The sequence below is a fragment of the Ovis canadensis genome, chromosome 3 (genome assembly GCF_042477335.2).
Source record: "Ovis canadensis isolate MfBH-ARS-UI-01 breed Bighorn chromosome 3, ARS-UI_OviCan_v2, whole genome shotgun sequence".
Taxonomy (NCBI): Eukaryota; Metazoa; Chordata; class Mammalia; order Artiodactyla; family Bovidae; genus Ovis; species Ovis canadensis.
In genome coordinates this window covers 142757382-142776952 of record NC_091247.1, presented here as the reverse complement: position 1 = coordinate 142776952, position 19571 = coordinate 142757382, and the positions used below count along the sequence as shown (strand labels likewise).

At 40.4% G+C, this 19571-nt stretch overlaps 2 protein-coding genes across 10 annotated transcripts in view; one reads left to right on the top strand and one right to left on the bottom strand.

Annotated features, from left to right (window-relative positions):
- Positions 1 to 8914: 8914 nt before the first annotated feature.
- TUBA1A (tubulin alpha 1a) lies at positions 8915 to 13261 on the bottom strand. The gene is made up of 4 exons (XM_069584459.1): positions 12899 to 13261; positions 10665 to 10887; positions 10380 to 10528; positions 8915 to 10104 (listed from the first exon to the last, which is right to left on the bottom strand). Exons 1-4 carry the CDS (start codon positions 12899 to 12901, stop codon positions 9124 to 9126), a joined length of 1356 nt encoding a protein of 451 aa, XP_069440560.1. The 5' UTR covers positions 12902 to 13261; the 3' UTR covers positions 8915 to 9123.
- LOC138437342 (tubulin alpha-1C chain) overlaps positions 12277 to 19571 on the top strand; it is a 94294-nt gene continuing 86999 nt past the window's right edge. For 4 of the 9 annotated variants that reach the window (XM_069584472.1, XM_069584463.1, XM_069584473.1 and 1 more), the window contains exon 1: positions 12277 to 13145. The gene's annotated coding sequence lies outside the window, so the exon portion shown is untranslated. The remainder of the gene's footprint in view (positions 13146 to 19571) is intronic. The other 5 variants (XM_069584474.1, XM_069584465.1, XM_069584462.1 and 2 more) reach the window with 3 other exon arrangements.

The window sequence follows — 19571 nt, the reverse complement described above, 5'->3', positions numbered from 1 at the left end:
CCTGAGTGGGGAGCATGGGTCAGAGTCCCCACTGGGGGCCGCAGGTGTGGACCTCCCACCCTTTGCCCCAGTTTGCAGACCCAAAGGGTTGGGCTGCTATTGCAGTGGCAGTGGACTGGGATGGAGGCTGCCAGCCTTGGGCAGCCTGGGCTGCCTTGCTGCCAGCCTGGGCTCACAGCAGGAGGAATCTCCCCAGGGGCCACCTGGAGCCTGAGAGGCAGCTCAGACTCCCACTCCACTTCCAGACCCCAGGTTGTCAGCAGGGGAGGTGCTCAAGTCCCTGCAGGCTCTTTTGGGCCCTGCAGGCTCAGTTGGGTTAGTTTGTTTTTTGTCATTGAGCTGTATGAGCTATTTGTATATTTTGTTCTGAAACTTTTTATCTCTATATGAATAGAAAAGCTTTATATCTTTAAAAGTCAGAGCCTCGAGGATGAGCTATTGTGTCTATTTCAGGATATAGGTAACATTGTTTATTTGCCACATGGCACAGTTTATGGGATCTTACTTCCCTGACCAGGGATTGAACCTGTGCCTTCAGCAATGAAAGCAGAGTCCTAATCACTGAACAGCCAGGGAATTCCCATGACATTTTTAACTTATAGCAAAAGTAGTAGAATACAAAAGGAGAAGGCGATGGCACCCCTCTCCAGTACTCTTGCCTGGAAAATCCCATGGACGGAGGAGCCTGGTAAGCTGCAGTCCATGGGGTCGCACAGAGTTGGACACAACTGAAGCGACTTAGCAGTAGCAGCAGTAGAATACAAAGGTTAAAGTAAAAGAAACAGGTTCAATATGGTCCAGATTTGTTCTTTCCTATTACAGTGGTTGCCAGAGGCTGGGGGAGGGTGGAGTGGGAATTGTTTAATGGGTATGGAATTTTAGTTTTGCAAGATGAAAAGAATTCCAGAGATTGATTGCATAACTGTGAATGCACTTTACACTACTGAACTGTATACTTAAAAAATGGTTAAGATAGTAAATTTTATTTTATGTGTGTTTTACCACAATTAAAAATAAAGTAAAACTGAGAGTTCTGTGGGGGTTCAATCCCTGGTTGGGGAACTAAGAGTCTACAATCCTCATGGCAAAAAAAAGAAAAAAGAGAAAATTAATTAAAATAAATAGTATATAAAAATAAACAAAGTGTTTTAAAGTTATTTAAATTCTAATATTAAAAGTATTTCCTTATAAATTTATAAAATTTATTTTAAATGTATCTATAGCATTGTAGTTTATGTTAAAAGTAGTTTGTAATTGAGAAAATATAAAAGCAAAAGGTTTAAAATATCATTCTTGACGATTTACAAACTGTTTAATAATGCTTAGTCATCTTCAGTGTGCTCCTGCTAACATCTATATTTTGTTCATTTTTCCCCTCCGTTTTTGTTGTTCTGTTTCATTTTGGATACTGTTTATTGTTATGTCTTCAATTCATTGACCTTTTCTTCTGTGGTGTCTAATCTACTGTTCAGCTGTTTTTTTTGTCACACTGTATAATATGTGGGATCTTCATTCCCCCACCCTTCCTCCTGCAGTGAAGCTCAGAATCTTAACCACTGGGCCATGAGGTAAGTTCTTTGTTTATCCCATTTACTATTTTTTTTGAAATCTCAGATATATTTTTCATCTCCAGAAGTTTTTTCTGTATCTCTACTTTCTCATATAATTATAATTACTTTTAAGATTTTTGTTTGATTTAGGTCATATCTGAATGGTCTAGTAGTTTTCCCTACTTTCTTTAAGTCTGAATTTGGCAATAATGAGTTCATGATCTGAGCCACAGTCAGCTCCCCGTCTTGTTTTTGCTGACTGTATAGAGCTTCTCCATCTTTAGCTGAAAATATAATCAATCTGATTTTGGTGTTGACCATCTGGTGATGTCCATGTGTAGAGTCTTCTCTTGTATTGTTGGAAGAGGGTGTTTGCTATGACCAGTGCGTTCTCTTGGCAAAAGTCTATTAGCCTTTGCCGTGCTTCATTCCGTACTTCAAAGCCAAATTTGCCTGTTACTCCAGGTGTTTCTTGACTTCCTACTTTTGCATTCCAGGCCCTTATAATGAAAAGGACATCTTTTTTGGGTGTTAGTTCTAAAAGGTCTGGTAGGTCTTCATAGAACCGTTCAACTTGAGCTTCTTCAGCACTACTGGTCGGGCATAGACTTGGATTACGGTGATATTGAATGGTTTGCCTTGGAAACGAACAGAGATCATTCTGTCGTTTTTGAGATTGCATCCAAGTACTGCATTTCGGACTCTTTGGCTGACTATGATGGCTACTCCATTTCTTCTAAGGGATTCCTGCCCAAAGTAGTAGATATAATGGTCATCTGGGTTAAATTCACCCATTCCAGTCCATTTTGGTTCGCTGATTCCTCGAATGTTGATGTTCACTCTTGCCATCTCCTGTTTGACCACTTCCAGTTTGCCTTGATTCATGGACCTGACATTCCAGGTTCCTATGCAATATTGCTCTTTACAGCATTGGACCTTGCTTCTATCACCAGTCACATCCACAGCTGGGTATTGTTTTTGCTATGGCTCCATCCCTTCATTCTTTCTGGAGTTATTTCTCCACTGATCTCCAGTAGCATATTGGGCACTTACCGACCTCTTTCAGTATCCTATCATTTTGCCTTTTCATACTGTTCATGGGGTTCTCAAGGCAAGAAGTGGTTTGCCATTCCCTTCTCCAGTGGACCACATTCTGTAGACCTCTCCACCATGAACCCTCTGTCTTGGGTGGCCGCACATGGCATGGTTTAGTTTCTTTGAGTTAGACAAGGCTGTGGTCTGTGTGATCAGATTGGCTAGTTTTCTGTGATTATGGTTTCAGTGTGTCTGTCCTCTGATGCGCTCTCATAACACCTACCATCTTACTTGGGTTTCTCTTACCTTGGACATGGGGTATCTCTTCACGGCTGCTCCAGCAAAGCGCAGCTGCTACTCCTTACCTTGGACGAGTCGCCCCTCCTGACCTTGAACGTGGAGTAGCTCCTCTCAGCCCTCCTGTGCCCACGCACCCGCTGCTCCTTGGACGTGGGGTTGCTCCTCTCTGCTGCCACCCCTGACCTCGGACGGAGGTGACATTGTACAGGAGACAGGGATCAAGACCATCCCCATGGAAAAGAAATGCAAAAAAGCAAAATGGCTGTCTGAGGAGGCCTTACAAATAGCTGTGAAAAGAAGAGAAGTGAAAAGCAAAGGAGAAAAGGAAAGATATTTCCATTTGAATGCAGAGTTCCAAAGAATAGCAAGGAGAGATAAGAAAGCCTTCCTCAGCGATCAATGCAAAGAAATAGAGGGAAACAACAGAATGGGAAAGACTAGAGATCTCTTCAAGAAAATTAGGGATACCAAGGGAATATTTCATGCAAAGATGGGCTCGATAAAGGACAGAAATGGTATGGACCTAACAGAAGCAGAAGATATTAAGAAGAGGTGGCAAGAATACACAGAAGAACTATACAAAAAAGATCTTCACGACCCAGATAATCACGATGGTGTGATCACTCACCTAGAGCCAGACATCCTGGAATGTGAAGTCAAATGGGCCTTAGAAAGCATCACTACGAACAAAGCTAGTGGAGGTGATGGAATTCCAGTTGAGCTATTTCAAATCCTGAAAGATGATGCTGTGAAAGTGCTGCACTCAACATGCCAGCAAATTTGGAAAACTCAGCAGTGGCCACAGGACTGGAAAAGGTCAGTTTTCATTCCAATCCCAAAGAGAGGCAATGCCAACGAATGCTCAAACTACTGCACAATTGGACTCATCTCACACGATAGTAAAGTAATGCTCAAAATTCTTTAAGCCAGGCTTCAGCATTACATGAACCGTGAACTTCCAGATGTTCAAGCTGGTTTTAGAAAAGGCAAAGGAACCAGAGATCAAATTGCCAACATCTGCTGGATCATGGAAAAAGCAAGAGAGTTCCAGAAAAACATCTCTTTCTGCTTTATTGACTATGCCAAAGCCTTTGACTGTGTGGCTCACAATAAACGGTGGAAAATTCTGAAACAGATGGGAATACCAGACTACCTGACCTGCCTCTTGAGAAACCTGTATGCAAGTCAGGAAGCAACAGTTAGAACTGAACATGGAATGACAGACTGGTTCCAGATAGGAAAAGGAGTATGTCAAGGCTGTATATTGTCACCCTGCTTATTTAACTTCTATGCAGAGTACATCATGAGAAACGCTGGGCTGGAAGAAGCACAAGCTGGAATCAAGATTGCCGGGAGAAATATCAATAACCTCAGATATGCAGATGACACCACCCTTATGGCAGAAAGTGAAGAAGAATTCAAAAGCCTCTTGATGAAAGTGAAAGAGGAGAGTGAAAAAGTTGGCTTAAAACTCAACATTCAGAAAACGAAGATCATGGCATCTGGTCCTATCACTTCATGGGAAATAAATGGGGAAACAGTGGAAACAATGTCAGACTTTATTTTTTTGGGCTCCAAAATCACTGCAGATGGTGATTGCAGCCATGAAATTGAAAGATGCTTACTCCTTAGAAGGAAAGTTATGACCAACCTAGATAGCGTATTCAAAAGCAGAGACATTACTTTGCCAACAAAGGTCCATCTAGTCAAGGCTATGGTTTCTCCAGTAGTCATGTGTGGATGTGAGAGTTGGACTGTGAAGAAAGCTGAGCACCGAAGAATTGATGCGTTTGAACTGTGGTGGTGGAGAAGACTCTTGAGAGTCCCTTGGACTGCAAGGAGATCCAACCAGTCCATCCTAAAGGAGATCAGTCTTGGGTGTTCATTGGAAGGAATGATGCTAAAGCTGAAACTCCAATACTTTGGCCCCCTTATGTGAAGAGTTGACTCATTGGAAAAGACTCTGATGCTGGGAGGGATTGGGGGCAGGAGGGGAAGTGGACAACAGAGGATGAGATGGCTGGATGGCATCACTGACTCGATGGATGTGAATCTGAGTGAACTCCGGGAGTTGGTGATGGACAGGGAGGCCTGCCGTGCTGGGATTCATGGGGTTGCCAAGAGGCAGACATGACTGAGCGACTGAACTGAACTGAACTGAACTGAAGATTTTTGTTTACTAATAACATTAATGAATTATTTAACTTATTCTGGTATATAATACTTTCTAAATAACAATATCAATATTATTAATAGAATATGATTACTGAAAGCAGATTTTTTTTTGGAGTTCCTTTTTTTCCTTATACTGTATACTTAAAATGGATATACAATCAAATTATTTCTTTTTTCTGGCCATCCCCTGCAGTGTGTGGGATTTTAGGTCCCCCAAACCAGGGATTTAACCCTGGGCCCTTAGCAGTGAGAACATGGACTTCCAATCACTGAACTACCAGCAAATTCCAAAAATACTGTGATTTAAAGTCACTTGAAATAATCCTCCAGTTTGTAAATAAGCCACTAACTTCATACTTGGTTAGATTGATTTGTTTCATTTTGCTTTTGATTGGTAGATATTTTTTCCACCTTGATTTAATTCATTTGTATAATACATAATACAGTTACATGTTTCTACAGTCAAATGATACAAAAAATACATTCAAAGAAAACTGGCTAGACCATATTCCTTTCCCTTACAGGTAATTTAAAAAATTTGTTTTGGTTTATGCTTCCATTTTTTGTTTGTTTGTTTAATCATGGTGAGATATTACAAACATTAAATGTACTATTTTAACCTTTAAAAAAACCTGAAATATAGGTGATTTACAATATTATAGAAGTTTTAAGGGTACAATGTAGAGATTCAGTATTTTTATACATTACACTTCATTTAAAGTTATTATAAATATTATATCAACTATGTTGTTTTTGTTGTTCAGTTGCCCAGTTATGTCTGACTCTTTGTGACCCCATGGACTGCAGCATGCCAGGCCTCCCTGTCCCTCACCATCTCTCAGAGTTTGCCCAAGTTCATGTTCATAGCATTGGGTGATGCCGTCCAGCCATCTCTTTCTCTGATGCCCTCTTCTCCTTCTGCCTTCAATCTTTCCCAGCATCAGGGACTTTTCCAGTGAATCTTCTGTTCACATCAGGTCCAAAATACTGGAGCTTCAGGTTCAGCATCAGTCCTTCTAGTGAATATTCAGTGTTGATCTCACTTAGTATTGACTGGTTTTATATCCTTGCTGTCCAAGGGACTCTGAGGAGTTCTCTACAGCACCACAGTTTGAAGTCATCAATTCTTTGGCTTTCAACTACACTTCACTAAAAATAAAAGTTATTAAGAAATAATGGCTATATTTCTCTGTGCTATACAATATATCCCTGTTGCTTACATTTTAACCTATATTAAATGTCCAGTTGAAATTGTAGCATTAAGTATATTCACATTGTGCAACCATCACCACTATTCATCATTCCAAACAGATGAAACAGTGTATCCTTTAAACAATAACTTCCCATTACATGCTCCCCCCATGCCCTGGGAACTCTTATTTTCTGTCTTTATGAATTTGACCATTCTAGTTACCTCTTAAGTGGAATGAGACAAGATTTGCTTTTTTTAAAAATTTATTTATTTTTGGCTGTGCTGGGTTTTCATTGCTGCATGTGGGCTTTCTCTAGTTGTAGTGAGTGGGAGCTCTTCTTCGTGTGGCTTCTCATTGCAGTGGCTTCTCCTGTTGCAGATCACCGTCTCTAGGCAAGCGGGCTTCAGTACTTGCGGCTCTCTGGCTCTAGAGCTCCGGCTCAGCAGTTGTGCACACAGGCTTAGTTGCTCCGTGGCATGTGGGATCCTCCAGGGCTCAAACCTGTGTTCCCTGCATTAACAGGTGGATTCTTATTCACTGCGCCACCAGGAAAGTACCAATATTTGTTTTTTTATGTGTCTGGCTTATGCATGATGTCCTCAAAATTCGTTCATGTTATAGCATGTGTCAAAATTTCCTTCTCTAAGACTGAATAATATTCCATTGCCTATATTTTGTTCATTCATCAATTCATGAATATTAAGGCTGCTTCCACCTTTTGGCTATTGTGAATAATGCTGCTATGAGCATGGGTATACAAATATCTGAGTCCCTGCTTTCAATTCTTTTGGGTATTTATCCAGAAATGGAATTTCTGGATCATATGGTAATTCTATTCAATGTTTTTAGTAATTTTTTAGATTAATTTTTTTAAGCTAAACAAAAACTATAATGAGTTCATGGATTTTAACAAATTTTGTACAGTTAAATCCATTTCAGTCACTATAGTTTTCAATACTCACTTTGTATCATCAGTGAGAACCTCTTCAACTGACTCCTGTGTCTTTTTGGTTTGACTTTGGTCTTTTATATTTTCCCTGCTTTCTGGAATGAGAAAAAAAAAATGAGGCTGAACTTGTGTATTTCGTGCTCCAGGCTTGGAATCAGTCATTTCTCTAAAATGTCCTGGTTCTGATATTTACGATTGAGGTTAAGATCCAGGGCTTTTAACTCTATGATTTTTATATTTGTTCCTATTTTATCTTACACTTTACTCTTCTAGCCAATGACCATTTTACATCTACCGTGTATCATATTTTGCTATATGCTGGGAATGTAAATTAAACACTGACATTTGATCTTGTTTCCACACTAGTTTTTTATCTGAATGAGCAAAACCTTTTACTTTTGTGCATCAGGTCTGTTTCCATTAGCTTTAGTTAAAACTGCTGAGCAGAAGTCCCCTCTTGGTCCAGTAGCTAAGACTCTGCGCTTTCAATACAGGGGACCCAGGGTTCGATCCCTGATGAGGGAACTAGATCCCACATGCTTCAACTATGAATTTACTAAAGATCCCCCATGCAATTAAAGATCCCACATCTACAACGAAGATCGGAGATCTCCAGTGTCACAACTAAAACCCAGCACAGCCAAACAGATAAATATTTAAAAAAAAAAAAAAAAAAAACCTGCTAAGGAATACTGAATTGATTTTCAAATTAGTTGATCTTATTTCTTATTTTTATTTCTATTAACTCACACTAAACTGATTATAGTACTACAATACTATTACACCCTTTAGTTTACAGTGCCAAAGAAAAAAATAGATTAGGTAGTTAATACCAGAAAGTCATTTCATCATCACTGGGTATTATCCCAGAACAAGGTAGCATGATGGCCCAAGACAGCTTGCTGCTCCTGGGCTCTTAGCCTTTTCGTCAGGTGGACTGGCAGCTGGCCTGTTGCTGAAGTCCTTAGTCCAAAACGGTTTCTTTCAGCATGTTGGTTGTCGCCTACAATTACACTATTAGAATTCTGTCTTTTGAAGTTATCGGCTCATATTAAAATAGGAAAATCCTTTGAGAGTTAGAGCTCAGATATATAATTAATACATTCGAGTGAATAAATGTATCAGGCTTTTCTGATGTGATATTCAGCTGAAAATAAGTTTGGAGAGAAGAAAGTAAAGAACGAGGTCTAGTGTAGTAGGAAACTGCTTGGAGAGAACATCTTTTTAGAACCCAGGGCAGAGGAAGCATGATGGCACTAGACACTTGCCAAGGAGATGAGGCACATGAAAATAGGCTCATAAGCCCTCCATGATGCATTTGGAATATTCACCATTTTATCTGTTTAGTTGCATGAGACTCAGCAGTCAACCAGATTTTAGTTGTGCATTAGATATAAATTCTCAAAAAACCAGGAATTTAACTATTATAGTTGTCAAAACTTAAGAGTAGCATGGATGTTATCTAATGGTATTCTTCACCTTTTTTAAAATCAATTTTTAAAGTTGAAGTACAGTTGATTTACATCTAATGATAATTTTTAGATATGTATTTATATTTTGTTTTATAATATACTAGGACAATTTAAAATTAAAAACCAAGTTGCTGTGTAGAATATGTATAAACCACAGTCAATAGTTATTCTTTCTTTTCAATGTACTGAATAAATGAAAATTTTCTGGACACCTGAATAGAAAACACAAGACTGAGCTCATTTAAGACAGGGAATACTTTATTCAAACCCATCAGAGAAATGGATAGCTTGGGTCTGTAACAAAGCATCATGTTTTAAAGCATAGGTCAGTAATTGTATATGAGCATATACACTGCAACATACAAATTAACTGATCAGACCACAACTTTTCAATGTTTGAAACAGAATAAGCTTCCCTGTAAAAGCAGCACCTTTGTGACATTTTAACTTTAATATTCCTCTCCTTCTTCCTCTCCCTCTCCTTCCACAGAATCCACACCAACCTCCTCATAATCCTTCTCAAGGGCAGCCATGTCCTCACGGGCCTCAGAAAACTCGCCTTCCTCCATGCCCTCACCCACGTACCAGTGAACAAAGGCACGCTTGGCATACATCAGGTCAAACTTGTGGTCCAGGCGAGCCCAGGCCTCAGCGATGGCTGTGGTGTTGCTCAGCATGCACACAGCTCGCTGTACTTTGGCCAGGTCTCCACCAGGTACCACAGTGGGAGGCTGGTAATTAATGCCAACCTTGAAGCCAGTGGGGCACCAGTCCACAAACTGGATGGTACGCTTGGTCTTGATGGTGGCAATGGCAGCATTGACATCTTTGGGAACCACATCACCACGGTACAACAGGCAGCAGGCCATGTATTTACCATGGCGAGGGTCACATTTCACCATCTGGTTGGCTGGCTCAAAGCAAGCATTGGTGATCTCTGCTACAGAAAGCTGTTCATGGTAGGCTTTCTCAGCAGAGATGACAGGGGCATATGTGGCCAGAGGGAAGTGGATGCGGGGATAGGGCACCAGGTTGGTCTGGAACTCTGTCAGATCCACATTCAGGGCGCCATCAAACCTCAGGGAAGCAGTGATGGAGGACACAATTTGACCTATCAACCTATTCAGGTTAGTATATGTCGGGCGCTCAATATCGAGGTTTCTACGGCAGATGTCATAGATGGCCTCATTATCTACCATGAAGGCACAATCAGAGTGCTCCAGGGTGGTGTGGGTGGTGAGGATGGAGTTGTAGGGCTCAACGACAGCTGTGGAAACCTGGGGGGCTGGGTAAATGGAGAACTCCAGCTTGGACTTCTTGCCATAGTCGACAGAGAGGCGTTCCATCAGCAGGGAGGTGAACCCAGAACCAGTTCCCCCACCAAAGCTGTGGAAAACCAAGAAGCCCTGAAGACCCGTGCACTGGTCAGCCTGTTAAAAGAGGAACAGGAAAAACATAGTTATTGCTCTTTGTGATGTCATCATAGTAAAGATTTTCACTTTTCATATTAATTCCAAAGAATGAGATTGCATTTTGACAGAAACTTTTAAAATGTAGACCTTCCTTAAATTACTCAGCATTTCTTTATTAAAAATATCTTCATGAATATTTATCAAATGACATCAAATAGGCCATATTTTAATTGAACTTTATAAATATCTCTCTTAGGTTCATTAATTTACTTTATTCTTGAGAATATACATACCAGTTTCCGAATTCGGTCCAAGACGAGGTCAATGATCTCCTTGCCAATGGTGTAGTGACCTCGGGCATAGTTGTTGGCAGCATCTTCTTTGCCTGTGATGAGCTGTTCAGGGTGGAAGAGCTGGCGGTAGGTGCCAGTGCGAACCTCATCTGGAAAAGGAAAACGAAGCAGCCACCCATCAATGACCCATATAAGCTCCACCCCAGGGTATCAGTGGAGCCCACAGGACACACCTCCTGTCACAGACCCCCAGGATTCTCATTGAAGCTACTGAGGTCAACTCACCAATGACTGTGGGTTCCAGGTCTACAAACACTGCCCTGGGCACATGCTTGCCAGCGCCTGTCTCACTGAAGAAGGTATTGAAGGAGTCGTCTCCTCCCCCAATCGTCTTGTCACTTGGCATCTGGCCATCGGGCTGAATGCCGTGTTCCAGGCAGTAGAGCTCCCAGCAGGCATTGCCGATCTGGACACCAGCCTGGCCAACGTGGATGGAGATGCACTCACGCTGTGGGAAGGAAAAGAGAAAAATTGTAAAATTAGTTATATTAGCATTTTCAATTTTCAATAAATTTCCAAAATGATTTCTAGTAATATACAAGTATTCTTTGAATTTATTTGAGGTCATATTCCTAACATAATAGAAACAGTTAAAGAAAAGCACTTGCTACAAATGCTGCAGATGGGTGTGGTCTGGATAAGGCTGCACTGTTAAGCACATGGTGCAAGCCGATTGTTCCAACAGCCATACTTGAATAGAAGATTTTTCATATTTAAAAAATAGTCAAGCACAAAATTTTTGTAAAATGAAGTAATTTCAATCACTAGTTAATTGCAATCATTATTACTGCCTCCTTCACCTTTAAAGATGAACATTTTTTTGATAGGACTTGGTATTTCAATATGGACATCTGTACTGCAGCTGAGGCTAGAAGCCACACCCTTCTGCAGTCTATCTGCAGAATCCATCAGTATTAGGGGGTAGAAGCTAAACAAGGACTGTCTCCTGCACTGCTGCATTTGCTGTGCCTGGTGCCAGCCTGTACTGTCTGCTACATTATTTAACAGAGCAAGCTCTATTTCCAGCAACTGCCTACATGATCTCATTGTGCTATCTGCCAGTTTTCCTCTTCTGACCCAGCCTGGGACCATATGCCTAAACTGAAATGAATTCATGAAGATGCACTAGAACAAAAGACAGCTACACAAAGTATAAGTCTTCTTTGTCTGCAGCATTTTCATTATTTAAAAAAGTTTTCCCAGAATCTTCTCCTCTGCAAAAAACTGAAAAAGTATTAGTATCTTTAAAACAACAGTTCCTAAACTAGAAATAAATAGAACATGAAAAGCTACCAAGCTTAAAGCCCAGTGAAATAATTAAATATTTATATAAAACAACAAAATAATGTTTTCATTCTGAAATTTCGTACCCACCACAGAATACTCATGCTCATTACATTCAGTAGAGTGTCCCCTCCGTAGCCTTTACGGTTACAACTTCCTTTGTCTGTCCATTGTCTAGTCACTGACAAACGGGGGCTGGGGGCGGGGAAGGGCGTTTCCCTGGGTCCTCTGCATTAGAGAGCACCCTGGCTCACAAAATCGGCTTTTTCTCTCGCTGAACATGCGATCAAGACAGACACACAGGAGTCAGCCAGGGCGGGGCGGCCCCAGACCAGACGTTAAAGGGCTTGTCATGTGAACTGTGACTTTGCTCCTCAAAAAAAAAAAAAAAAAAATCTAAGTTTTGACAGTGAATGAAAAACCTTTTAACGCCTACGGTTCTGTAAAGATGAAAGGCTTGTTAAAAGTCTTTCTGACAGAGGAGGCTTAGTGAGGACGAACCCCTCCCAGCGGCTCCAAGGCGAGAGAAGCAGAAACAAACAACTCCGCCCCTGCGCCGCCTCGACGCCGGCCGCCACAGAAACTAACCATTTTGCCTGTTAATACATGGGTGTCTTTCTAAAACACCAACGAACTGGCGAGGGATCCTTTTTTTTTAATACTAACCTCAGGCTCCGCTTTGTCCCTTTCCTTCTCTCCCCGAGTCTTCTTCCCAGCTACACCCACCGACCCCCGTCTTTTCGGTCGACGAATCCTCTCCCTGTCCCTGGGGAACAACGCGAGGAAGGGCTTCTCCGAGTCACACGACTATCGTGCGCACACGGGGGCCGAGCAGGCGACGCCAAGACCGCCCTGCCTGCCCCAGCCCCTTTCTTGACCGACAGATGGGCTGCTGCACGCGGCTGCCAGGGACTTGGGTAACAAAACCTCCCTAGGCGCCGCCTTTGTTCCCCCTCACTGCTCAGCCGCGCCCTGGACTCAGTCGTGGCGGGGCTCCTGCACCCCGCACTGCGGCGGGGAGTCCGGCCGCAGACAAAGCCAAAACTCGCAAATAAAATGTAAAGCTACTCTTACCCATCGAGTTGTAAAGGACAAAGGTTTTAAGATTTTCCAAGGAGACCCTGGGGAGGCTGACCCCACCCAGCGTCACAAAGAGCCGGAGGAGACACTCTTACCATAGTTGCTGTTTTGCGGCTGCCGAGCAGATGGCGGAGAGGAGAAGAGGTTGTTACTTCTTACAGCGCGACTCTTAGGCGGTCGATGTAAGAGAACCTGCGGCACATGGGCGTCTGAGGCTCCCTATATACAACTCGGTCACCATGGGGATGGGCTGGGGCCTTTTCCTGTTGGTCCAGACCCCTCAATCTGCCCAGAGGAGCCGCGACAGAAGAGTGGTGATTGGTGCATGCGACATGGGATGAGGTAATCTCTCCCCCACCCCTTTTCCCCTAGCATCCATAGACTGCTTGCATCCTTCAGACAAAGAGACCGAGCAAAAACAGTCAGCCGAGCATCCATTACGGGGTGGGGTTGGGAAGGGGTGGGGGGAGGGAGGGAAAGAGAACTGGAGTTGGGTGACTTTATATTGTTTAAACCTCAAACTGCTGTTAAAATCATCAATGTAAAGGTTTTCCTCCCAGCATTTAATCGCAGAATTTGAGATGAAATATTTTAATAGAAAATTACTTTCAGCTTCTCCCTCAGAGTGTGCTAAACCCACATTTGGTGAAGATTCAGTATCTCTAGTGCTTTAAAAATAAAGTAGAAGAGAAGATGGGAATGATGCTTAAAATGGCTTGGGTAAATGTGTTTTGTTTTGTTTTGTTTTTTTAATTAAAAAATTATTCAATAACCATCCAAAATGGTTTCTCAGGTTCAAGTAATTTTTTTTCAGACCTTCTTTTGCCACCCTCTCCCTAAAAGCTAAACAAAAACACTAGATGAAAAGAACAATCAATCTATGGAAGCACACAAGTAGTTCTAACATGAAGATAATTCAGATCTAATGAACACACCATACTTACTCTACTGGAAATATCCCAGAAGTCTATGTTAATATATTTTATGTCGTGTATTGTTGCTTAAAACGATCATCTTTTCTAATATAGAATTGAGAAAATACAAGGAGAGAGAATTGAGTTTAGACGCTAGTACTACCTGTGCATGCAGTTATATTCTGCATTGTTCTCTCTTCTGGAAAGAGAAAATTACTGGGATACCACATTAGAAAGGAAGAGAGTTGTATAGTGTGAAAAAGAAGACTATTTTGTAATATTGTCTCCTTCCGTAGACAACTGTGTAGATGTCACCTCAATAACTGCATTTTTTTTTTTAATGTAAATCTTATGTGAATTCAGTAAATTCTCCTCCTCTAAGATTGGGCTTCAAACTGTGGGAATTGTAGCCAGCCTCATACAGCTGCTATTCAGTCAGAGACACTGGTGGTTGCTCAACTGCCTCTTGGGACAAAAGGCTTTGCTTAAGGAAGTGGAGTGCAGTAACATTCTTTTGCTACTCAGAAAGCTTCCATTATCAACAAGGATGTACAGTGCAGAATATGCCTCTGGACTGGGTACCATTTGACGTTGCTAATGAAATTTCAGAGGTAAAGAGGTTTGCTGTGGCCCCTGAAGTTGAAAATATGCATTTTGGCAGATAATTTTTCCTTTTGGCTTTTAGCAAGAGATTTTCAGGGTCTGCAGCACCATTTATAGTGCTCTGCAGAATCCATTCATTCCTGCTGGGCTGGCAGGCAGTGCTTGGGCGTGGGAGGGAGGGACTTGAGACAGCTGCTGCAGGTTGTGCTGTGACAGTGGCAGCCATGGATTTTTCTAGCCTGCCAGCCCCAGCTCTGCTTTACTTGTTCAAATTTGCTGCAGTAGTGTTCTCTAGGAAAAAACAAGCCCTGACACAAGTAATTCTACCTATTTCTTGCGTATCTTATAGGAAAAATAGTCTCTATTATCTTATCTTTATACATCCCTTTTGCAAATAGAAGTAAGTATATTTCAGTAAAGAGACAGAGGATTAAGGATGACTTGGAGCTTTTTTTTCTCAATCCAGAGATACACTTAACGAAAATAGGAATTAAATGTCATAGGGAAGTATAAGGATTAATAAGTAGCTCATTGAAAATACTTCTTTCAAAAATTTAATAGTGAAATAAATCACACACTTTTGGATCATGATACAGTATAAAAATCTCCTTTTTTGGAATGAGAGACACCATTTTGAATTTGATTATCTTTATAATATGAAAGAAATATGTCATTTCCCCAACAGCCTCCGTTCTTTATGCAATTTACAGAGGATTCAATAAGAGAGGGGCGGGTTCATGCAATTGATTCTTTGTAATTCTATCTCAGAAACATTCATGAAATGCAGCTTTTTTCCCCCCTCCTCTTGGCCATAAGTAACAGTAAGATCTAGGTCAGAAATCAAATATATGAATACCGTTAATCTTAAATATATAAATGGAAAAGGAGGGGAAATAATAATCTATTATTTTTGTTCCTCATTATCTGGCTTAATAGCATGCAAACTATGGGAAACAAAAAACATTTTTTTACTAGATCATTTTTTATATTTACTGTCAACTTCTTTAACTTACATCAGCATGCATGTATAAATATTCTACTAATGTATTATTTCTCGTCGACAGTAAAATTAGCATAAAACATTTTTCTTTCATAGTATTTTTGGAATTTAAATTATTTATTGGATGGTCTGTATCTGTCCTCCATTACAATGTGAATCTGAGTCCTTGACAAATTGCCTAGCATATGGTAGTCATTATATACATGTTTGTTGAATTAAATGAATGATTTCTTTCTGTGCATATTTTCATTAACTTTTCATGGTTAGTAGTTTAGAGGTATTTAATAAAGCATTTTCCTTTTTTATTTAATAAGCATTTACTTGCTGTCTACAATAAGCCTTGGACCATCCTATATAGCTTAGAGAATCCAAAGGTAGTAGAAAGGTCTCTTTTCTCTAGATTCTTCCAATTAAAGAAATAAAACAAGTACATGTATATAAGTTTGAGAATGGCATGTGTTTCTGTGTGTGTATGGGGAGGAGCCTTGTAGAATCCATTGAATGGCCCCAAATATCATAACTTCTGTAGGAAACAAGGGAGTTATTTATCACTTCTTTTTCCTACTTTTTTTTTTTCTTTTCTACTTCTCACCTCCCATTTAACCCAAAATACATTTCAGTCTGGATTCTGCTCCCACCACTCCCTGAAACCAAATGCCCTCTCTGTTGCTAAATCCACTGGGCACTTTTGGGTTCTTGTTGACCTGTGATAAGCTTTCTCACAGTTGACTGTTATCTGTTTCTTGAGACACTTTGTGTGCCTTTGGCTTCAAAATTCTCTTATTTTCTGGGTTTCCCTCCTACATTTTTTTGTTTCTTCTCAGTTTCTGATTCTTCTTCTTCTTTTAGTCTTTAAATATTGGAGCTCCTCAAGGTTTAGTCCTAGACTTTTTCCTCATTTTATACTGTGGATCCTACTCTGGTGGATGGTAAGTGCATTCATTCCCACGATTGCAGATCCTTTCTGCGTGCTGATGACTTCTTGACATCTCCATTTAGATCCAGATCTTATAGTAAACTTCCAGTCTCTAGCTAGGTTTCTCACATATGTACCGAATTGAACTAGTTCAGTTCAGTTCAGTCACTCAGTCGTGTCCAACTCTTTGCAACCCCATGAATCACAGCACACCAGGCCTCCCTGTCCATCATCAACTCCCGGAGTTCACTCAAACTCATGTCCATCGAGTCGGTGATGCCATCTAGCCATCTCATCCTCTGTTACCCTCTTCTCCTCCTGCCTCCAATCCCTCCCATAGAATAAGTTAAATCCTGGTAAGTCTATCTCCTAGATATCTCTCAAATATTATTATTTTCTCTGCATCTCTATTGCCGCCACTCTAATAAGCATATCATCTCTTGCCCAGACAACCTCAGTGCACTTCTAGATCTCCTCTACCTTCACTCCTACTACTGTCTAGTTCAATCTCCACACAACAGCTGGAGTGGTCTTATTGTGATACATATCACTGATAATGTCACATGTACAGTTGTAGTCTGTTAACATACTACAACTATGTATGTTAACAGTACAAACTCATGAGTTCATAAAGATATCCCTACAGAACAAAAGAAAAATTAAAAAAGATAAAAGTGAACTAAAAATAATGTTATCTTTGCACCATTGGAGATAACAAGGGCACCAACTCCATTCTCTATACATTGGCATATAGTAAAGAATTGAGCATTTGTCTTGCATTGCCTGTATTTCAAGGTAACCAGATGATCCTCGTTAACTTGAGAAAATCATTCTTTATAGAGTAATGCCAGCTTGTAAATATAGAAGTAATAATAGAGTTAGAATAATCACCCTTTACATCCTCTAGCAAAATAATTTGTTCAGGAAAAGAGTATCAGTGGATGAAAAATAAAATATTGATGGGGAATGTATTAATAGAAGCATAGGCTGTTGCCATCTGAACTCCTTAGTCAATCACAGCATTACTAACAGTGAGACAGTCACACCTCTTGAACCTAAGATGTGATCCCATAGGAAGTACACAGCATCACTGGGGAAGCGATCTATCAGAAGCAATTGTGCTGAATCAAAGCCTTTAGAGCCCACTTCCATTTATGGGAAATAAAGGAGCTAGAGGAACAAGTCACTTGATAACTCAAGAAGGAAAACATAGACAACTGGAGAGTGTAGGACATTCTACAGGACAAATTATCTTGTTTTGGCAACAAATCAATGGTGGAATGGGTGGAAAAGGTGGGAAAGGGGGACAGCTCTAGATTAGAAGAGTTTTTGGAGACTAACTACTAAATATAACAACAGATGTTGTTTGGATCCTGATTCAAATAAACCAAATGTAAAACATGATGGAGATAACCAGGGAAATTTGAATATGGGCTAGTTATTATATAATAGCAACAAATTATTATTAATTTTATTAAGTGTGATAATGGTAGTATGATTATGCAAGAAATTTTCTATAACTTTTAGAGATGCATGCAGAAGAGTAGTAGGTTAAATAAATAAGGTCTAAGATTTGCTTTAAAATACTTCAGCAAAGAAAAAGGGAAAACATGATAGATAAGAGATTGTAGCAAAAATCTTGATAGTTACTGAATTTTAGTAAGGGGTAAAAGGAGTTCATTATATTTTTCTGTACTTTTGCATATGTTTGAAAATTTCTTAAAGGATTTCTAAAGAGTATATAGAAAGAGGAAACTGTGGATGCTCTAAACAAATTTTATCTGTAGAATTTATTCTGTACTGCCTTGAATGGAAAATTACAGAAATTTCAGAGAGGAAAAAGTCTTTATATTATGATCTATGGTTTATCATGGAAACTTGTTTTTGGAATAGTGGCTTTTAACTGAATGGGATAGTAGTAGAGTGAGTACTTAAATAATATTTAAGGAAAATAATATTAGCAAAGACATAATAATATGATGATATGGTACCTATATAAGGGAAGGCAAAGAAATTTACTTGATTAGGGCATGCAAGAGAATTGTGGGTAATGTGTTATATAGGGAGAGTGGAGCTAGTTAATGAAGCATTTTGAACCCCAGTCTGAAGAAGGAGTTTGGGTTGAGTTCACACACATGGACAATGTGAAGCTGTTGTATTCTCATAGAAAGGAATGAAGGGAAGAGAACAACATTTCTTTTAAATTAATCTGACAGGCTAGTGGAGTAGGGAAAGAGATTGCAGATAAGTGGACCAATAACAAGGTTATTGTAATAATCTAAGCAGAACGTGTCGAACCATTGTAATCATCATGGGAATGGGTAGAAAGGAATAATAGAAGCGACCACCCAAAGGATGAATCCCCGTGGCGATTGAGGACATGAGGTAGAAAGGAAAGAGTCAACATTAACCCTTGAAGTTTTCAACTTGGAGAAGTGAGAGAATGAAATGCTAGTTGTGCTCTTTACAGAAACGGGGAAGTTGAAAAGGAATGCCTAAGTATGAAATGCGTTTGTGTGTTTATAAAATATTTATCTATTTTATTTCGGTTGAGCCAAGTCTTAGTTGTGTAATGCAGGATCTTGTAGTTGCAGCATGTGGGATCTAGTTCCCTGAGCAGGGATCAAACCTGGGTCCTCTGCTTTGGGAGCACAGAGTCTTAGCCTCTGGACCACTGGGGACGTCGCTGTATATGTGTTTTGAGGAGGGTGTTGAGGGTGCGTGTGTTCTCAGTCACTTCAGGTGTGTCTGACTCTTTGCGACCCCGTGGACTGTAGACTGCCAGACTCCTCTGTCAGTGGGATTTTCCAGGCAAGAATACTGGAATGGGTTGCTATGCCCTCCTCTAGGGGATCTGCCTGACCCAGGGATTGAACCCGCCTCTCCTGAGTCTTCTGTATTGCAAGTGGATTCTTTACGGCTGAGTCACTGGGGAAGCCCATTGAGGGCAGGACCCATCAGTCAATGTGATCTTACAAGTTGAATGTTACCCTGTTTGAGGTGGTAGGTGAATCAAGTGGAGAAGTCATAGAGGCCACAGGGAATCTGCAGTTGACACGGCTCAGAGAAAGGTCAGTATTAGAGGGGTGACAATGTATATTTGGAACCTAATGACAACAGTATTATGTGCCAGCAGTATGGTATAAGAGTAGAATTCTCCAAGTGTAACCCAGAATTTCAAGTTATGCTGCTAAACAGGCAACACAATTCAGGTATAGTTATGTTCACCAGGTGAAAAGACTTCCTTTTTTATTCTTTGATTTGAGAACTTTTTATTGAAGAATAACATACATACATAAATTTTCATCATGTCCGAGTCTTTGCAACCCCATGGT